Below are 7,047 nucleotides of genomic sequence, written 5' to 3'. Positions count from 1 at the left end.
TGAGAAAACGAGTGAATTACAAGTTTGAGAATGTGGTTCAATGTGTTTAACTTAATCATGACTTAGGTTTACACTCACATCGGGTTTAAAACTCTGCAAGACCATGAATGATTGATAACCTTCATAGTTAGAATATAACATGAATCATACCGAGATTGAGAGTTTGACCTCCCAGCTAACTACTGGTAGGATTCATGTAGTGGTTCACTGTCGTGCCTAGTGGTCCGGAAACCACTAAGAATGCATAATTCATTTTCTAGCCAACACGTAGAATTGAGGTGTACCAATCTTAAAACATCACAACAAAATATACCATAATAAGCACACATTTTTATTTCATATATTAAAATGCAAAGGGAGTTTACATAGCAACCAAACACACGAATGATAAGACCTTTAACCAACTATAAAGCTGGATGACTCTTAACACATCAGGGGTAGACAACACCACAATTACTACAATGGTGCTTCATTATTCCTTAATTCTAATAACCAAAGGCAAATAGCTTATACAATAATCCTAATAACCAGAGATAATGCAATACCAAAGACAAGATAGAACCAACCATAATAGTAAACCCCAATGCTACTACTATATCACTTGTCTTACTAGGCCAGGCAAGATACGGCTACCAAGGTACCTTCTTCTTTCTCTTCTCCACCTTCCTCTGCTCCACAATACCCCACCAGACCCTGCATCTCTAAATCAACAACTTGAAGACCCACAAGTGGGCTTTCATAACCACCATCAACTTCCTCTCCTATTATATTCATCCACTTCTTAGGAATGGATTTTGGTAAGCAACTTTCTTTCTTTGCAGAGAAGCTCTGGTATACCAGGCACCCACCACCTGCAAGTTCCTGCTCCACCACCTTGCTGCACCCGTAGCCCATCATCCCCTTCTTTGCAGAGAGTTTTGCCATTGGGCTCTTGGAGTCGCAGTGGATGGCAACAGAGAATTCTGCCGGCTCAAAGCAATCAAGCACACGGCCGATCATTGCCTCCAGCTCCACAGCATCCACTGCCTTGTTGGGGTCAACCACATCAACAAACTCAAAGCTAGCATAGCTGAACCCGTCCTCTGGAGTGACATGGATGGTAGAAAGAGCGTTCCCATTGATTGAATTCATTGAATACCCACAAGGCTCGAATTCAAAGTCATTGATTTCGAAGTGGGGAAGGATGTTGGCAATCCCAGATGCATTTGTCATCGTCTTTTCCAAGCTTGTGGTGTTCTTGTAAAACACAGATGCCCTTTCCCTGCTGAGGCTAGTCATGCACATTTCCATTGTCAGTGGCACAACAGCCATGGATTTAATGGAGGACCAGTAGACATGCCAGTTGCGAGCAGGATTGCCGCCATCGATCACATAGGCATCCCCAGGCTTCGAGAACAGCTTGGTGAAGTAGCTGTCAAGCACGGCAACTTCCTCAGAGAAGCTAGTGTAGGGAGCAGGCTGAGCTGCTGGGAAGATGAATGTCCCGCGGGAGTATTTGACAGAGACTGGTGAGAGAGAGAGGGCACCAGCATGCTTCAATATGATAGGAATGGAACGCAGAAGCTTGGTAGTCCCACAGGTCTTGATAATGATCTTGTAAGGGCAGATGAAAAGGCTGGATTCAGACAGGACGTAGGAGTCCATGACACTGTTGGACAGATTGTCCACTATGGTGCATTGAGCTGCACAGAGGAATTCATCGATCTGAGCACGAGAGAGGGCCCTGAGTCCCTTTCCCTGAGGATCAGCAAAGACAGATGGCTCGCAGAAAACGATCTCGAGCCGCTTCTCATAACCTTCGAAGCCGATGGCAGACATTTTTAGTAGCAGGGATGAGTTGCCAAGACCAAATGCTATGTCCAGTGGGTGTTGCAAAGAATAAAGAGAGAAGGGGGTGAAGGGAAAAGAAAAAGGGTATCTGTTCCAGCCAAGGAAGACAAGTCTCCTACTGTATCATAGGCAGTATGCTAAACTGAATAAAGAAACAAAACGAAAAAGCCCTACTCTACTGATGAAGATTGAATTAGAGAATATTAGGATGGCTTCCTCGCGCACTGCAAAGACAAACAGAACAAACATAAGAAGAAAGACAAAACAGAGGACATGCCATGGCATGGCATGGCGAAGCATCACAAATGAACTTCTAAGAATAAGCAGAGAAGGGGATCATAGCATACGTTGGAGTAGGCAGCAGATTGGAACTTCTTGATGCCACCGTTTGGTCGGATGTCCTCAATGCTGTAGCCGAGAGGAACTTCGTACATTAAGGAGCTACTACTGGACTTCTTCAGACCACCTTTACCCTCCATTAAAACATTCGCTTCCTGCAAGAGGCCTCGAATAGCTAGTTAGCAGCAAATACTTTTCATAACAATCTACCACAACTTTGAATGAAAGAAATGAAAAAGACTAAGAGCATAAAAAATCTCAGGTGCCCATCTTATGAACGTGACAAACTGATGGGGGAAATGAATAAAATTTGCAAAGTCATATACTAATACATCAAAGACACAGACACACAAAAACAGGAGTGATTCATTGAATTGAAAAGTTGGTTCATATAATATACCAAATTCTTCATCAATAGATAGCTGAAATCACGTGGGAGGAACCAAAATCTCCAGACAAAGAAAACCAACAATAGGACTTGACTTATAGGATGTGAAAAAACCTTCCTACAGAGCAATTGCAAGTCCAAGGATGCCGGAGAGCCCGTTCTTGGCCCGACAATCGGCCACAAAGACAACATACATTGCCATCCATTAAATCAATCGTCGAATGGTCTGACCAAAGATGAATCTGCCATGATCACCACCGTTCATGTCCACGAACGGATGGTTACCACTCATCTGGAATAAAGAAGAAAGAGAAGGAACACCCTCATCTCCCCACTACCCACAAAAAACAATGGACAGCGGGCGGAAGGTGTGAAAGCCAGAACAGGAACGACCACCGTTTACAAGTTCAAACAATGGTACCACCGTCCGCCCATTTGACGATAGTTAGGAGATTAAGCATATACAAGAAAAAACACAGAAGAAAAAGTGGAAAGAAACCCGAACGAGAGAGCAGTAACAAAGACCTCAAAGAAACAAGAGAGAGAGAGAGTTTCCAAGTGTTTTGAAGGAGTTAAAGAATGGAAACAGAACACGAAAAGAAAGAAATGAGTACGACCGGAGAAACGGAAAACACAATCACTAAAAGAAACACAGAGAAAACACCATCACATAGCTTCATGAAACAAACATTAAAAAACCAACAAAGCAAGAAAGAATCACTGCCATGCTACCACCATATAAGAGAGAGAGAGAGAGAGAGAGAGAGAGAACAAGAAAGAAAGAAGGCCGCAAAGGAGGAAAAACTCACAAAGCAATACAAGCAGACGTTCCCGACGGGTGATGGCAATCCCAAACTCTTCTCTTTCTGTTTCCTGCTTGAGGACTCAAGAAGGAGAGAGGGCTTCTTGGGGCTGTGGGAAGGAAACAGAAAAGAGTCCTTTCTGGGTGCCCTAACGCAGGAGACGTGCTGTGGAGGTGGTGAGTCCATCTCGAGCCCCCCCTCCCACGCTTTTATAACACCCCAAGATCGAGGCCTCCAGGGGCTTCTTCGCGTATATATTTTTTTTTTTATTTTTTCTCCGCGACAGCATATTAAAAAATCAAACCAAAAGAATATTTTCTAAAACACCACCAACCCTAACCCTAAGTCCCACACGAGCACGTCAAAACCCTTGTGGGCCCCACAGTCGCACGGAAGAGATAATAACACCAGTTGGCTTTCCCCTATTTTCTTGCAAGTTTTTGGTGATCTTTTTGTTTTGTTTTTGCAGTAATTTACCAAAAGCTGGCTAACTATTCAGCTAATTTACCTTTATACATTTTCTTTCATAGAGCGACTGAAATGCCTTTCTCATTCTTGAATTGTGCAAAGCAAGAACCATAAGAGGATATAAAATAAATTGTTCAACAACAAGAATAAAAATGTTATGTAATACATTAAACGAGTGCCAGTAATGTTCTGATGTTACCCAAGAAACTGAAAAAAACTGAGAGAGAGAGAGAGAGAGAGAGATGTTTCTAATTCAAATGAGGGATAGATCAGGTCCAGATCGATTGTATGAATTGGGTTTTAATCCTAAAACATCAACAGTTCTATGTAAACTAATTGTGCTAATTCAAGTATATAAATAAGTTGGAACTGGTTTATAATTCTTGAAATTATTAACACGTGTTTAACTACAAATTTGAATCCTGTTTCATGAATTCACAATCCGTGGAAATGTAAAAATGTTATTTTGTACTTCAAACAAATATTTGAATATAAAGGCTGGTAGTTAAATGTAATACCTCAAATGTTGGCAGCTTTTTTTAAAATAGCTGATAAGTTAGTGAGCTTTTGTAAATTACTCACAGTTTGTGTTTGTTTTTCAGTTTTTTATTTGATTTATTTTACTATTTTTCTTTTTCCTAATTTATCTTTTATTTATTGGTGCAGTGGAGGACAAGAAATTGGGAGGTTGGACTTGGTTGGTGTGGTGTCTGTTCAAAAGTCAAAGTGGGCGGAGATATCGGACCCGTGTGGTTGTTGGCAGCCTTGGAAGTGGAATCATTTAAGGAACCTCAACCACCAACACCCCGTCAAAGCCAAGGCGGGGGGGTTGGTGTGCCCATATAAAACCAATGTTGTCAATATCAGTGCCTATCGGCCAAACTTATTGTATTGGCAAAAAATCTATAAGCTTCACCTTGGAATCGGCTATTTTTTAATAAAATTTAAAAAATACTTAAAATTATTTTTTTATATTATTTTAATAGCTTTAACACATGTCACATTCTGATTGACACGTAAAAATTTTTTAATTATTTTTTGGCCAATTCAAAATGATTCACTTGAATATCAACATCGAATCGTTGGTTAAACCATACGGGGGGCCGATACCGATACTCACAACATTGTATAAAACATAAGAATTAGGTTTGCAAATGGATCGGGTAGGGAGCCCCCAAAGAGATTTGGCATAGTGGGATGGGACCTAGGCTGTTTGTATATTTTTGGTTGTTCCTACCCTACCCAATCCTGATCCGACTCTCTCATGTATTTAGTGATCTGAATCCGATCCATTTGCATTCCTAACCCTGTGGGGTCACTTAGTCTACCACAATAGGGAACTTAACTTTGAGTGAGAGACCCAATGGATCTATAGAGTTGACGCCACACCTTCCTTCCATGTTTGGTTTCCTTGATGAGGAAGGAAACTCAATTTCCTCCTCAACATGAATTTCCTTCTTACAATGGACTGCCATAGATTAGGAACTTTAATTCCTTCTTCAAGATATCCTTATCTTGACCATGAACTGGATCCTTATCTGGATCTGAGGCACGGATCTGGATCTGTCTAGTATGGTTCTCGAGCAGTTTGGACCTGTTTGTGCTATCATAGGTCAGCAGTGTAGAGCTGGTTTACTTTCTTCAGGTTTACACTCCTGTGGGGTGGCCAACTTTGTTAGGTTGGAAACCGGGGATGTCCAGTGACTCCAAACAACAGTGAGTTCGATTCTCCCTGTGATCGATGTGATGGGTATAGACTTTTCTCCCTGTGATCGATGTGATGGGTATAGACTTTTCTGAGGTTTGCCACTATAGGAAGAGGTTAATAAGTGTGTTCCTTGAGAGAGAGAGAGAGAGAGAGAGCTTAATATACTCATGTCAAACTGGAGCTTTCAACTTTCTAAGTCACCACAGTTTTTTATAATAAGAATTTATCATTTTAGAATCAACCACTTTGTGCAAGTGGGGGTAGTTGGGGCACCTTAGCTTGTGGAATAGATGCCATGTTTGATTGGTTTGCCTACTTATCAAACTTAAGATTTTGGAAAATGGCTTTGCTGACGAAGGGTTGGCTTGCCTTTAAAAAAAAAACTTTTTGGCTTAAAAAAAGATGGACAGAACAAGAAAACTGTTAATTAGCGACAGGAAATTGTGATGAATTTTTTCCGATTAGCTACAGAAAACTTTCTTCATGAATCCGTCGCTAAGTAGCGACAGATTAGTGATAAAAGTTGTTTCATCGCTAATTCGTCGCTAATTAGCGACGGATTAACGACAATACTTTTTTCGTCACTAATTTTCAATACAAGAAAACATTTTAGCAGGGGATTTAGCGAGAAATTTTTTTCGTTGTAATTAGCGATGAAAAAATTCCGTCTCTAAATCCCTCGCTAAATTTCGATTTAAACTGAGCGCGAAATTTTCTCTCTCTCCCCGTTCGAAATTTAAATCGACCACGCTCGATTTAAACCAACTTCGATGATGCAGAGTGATCGTTGTGCAAGTCAGTTCATGGTAGACGACGATGATGCAGAGTGATCGCTAGAGGACGGCGATGCCAGTTTACGGAGGACGACGACGCCGGTTCACGGAGGACGGCGATGCCGGTTCACGAAGGATGACGACGCTGGTTCACGGAGGACGGTGACGCCGGAGAGCACCAGTTCACGAAGGATGACAACGCCGGTTTACGGAGGACGGTGACGCCGGAGAGCACCGGTTCACGGAAGACGGCGATGTCGATTCACGGAGGACGACGACGCTGGTTCATGGAGGACGGCGATGCCGAAGAGCACCAGTTCACGGAGGATGATACAAGTCCGGCAATGAGGTAGAGCGATCGTTCTATGCAATGCTTGTCGAGTGCGGTATAAGTCCGACTTATTGTTGTCGGAATACCGCTCGACAAGGATCAAATTTTTTTTTTAAATTTAGGGACAAATAATGTCTGTCGCTAAGTTGTCGCAAATTAGCGACATAATTAACGACAGATAAGTTTTTTCACTAATTAGCGAGCAAAAATTAGCGATGGCCACTATCAATCGCTAAACAGTTTAGCGACAGATAAGCGATGGATATAGTCCGTCTCTAATTCACGATTTTCTTGTAATGGAAGGGTTGGCTTAATTAAAGTCAAATCCTCAACCAACAGGGCTCAGCTTGTAGTGTGTTGGGACGTTGCAGGTTCAAAACCCAATGGTATAGTTTTGTATAATTGGT

At 41.8% G+C, this 7,047-nt stretch overlaps 1 protein-coding gene across 1 annotated transcript; it reads right to left on the bottom strand.

Moving 5' to 3' along the window:
- Positions 1–310: 310 nt before the first annotated feature.
- Positions 311–3,564, bottom strand: LOC149842180 (S-adenosylmethionine decarboxylase proenzyme-like). Its single transcript, XM_089998971.1, has 4 exons — positions 3,367–3,564; positions 2,178–2,324; positions 2,042–2,054; positions 311–1,835 (listed from the first exon to the last, which is right to left on the bottom strand). The coding sequence occupies exons 1-4, from the start codon at positions 3,544–3,546 to the stop codon at positions 610–612; spliced, it is 1,566 nt and encodes a 521-aa protein (XP_089855097.1). The 5' UTR covers positions 3,547–3,564; the 3' UTR covers positions 311–609.
- Positions 3,565–7,047: the final 3,483 nt, after the last annotated feature.

Source organism: Nuphar pumila, chromosome 3 (assembly GCF_984573655.1).
Source record: "Nuphar pumila chromosome 3, dmNupPumi1.hap1.1, whole genome shotgun sequence".
Lineage (NCBI taxonomy): Eukaryota > Viridiplantae > Streptophyta > Magnoliopsida > Nymphaeales > Nymphaeaceae > Nuphar > Nuphar pumila.
Note: the sequence above shows the minus strand (reverse complement) of the source record. Positions and strands in the feature narration are given on the sequence as shown.

What these genes read in the sequence shown, in the direction of transcription:
- LOC149842180 (XM_089998971.1), bottom strand. Translation starts at nt 3,546, where the DNA reads ATGGACTCACCACCTCCACAGCACGTCTCCTGCGTTAGGGCACCCAGA. An exon ending in ACGTCTGCTTGTATTGCTTT is followed by an intron (nt 2,325 to 3,366) that starts GTGAGTTTTTCC and finishes GGCCTCTTGCAG; the next exon opens with GAAGCGAATGTTTTAATGGA.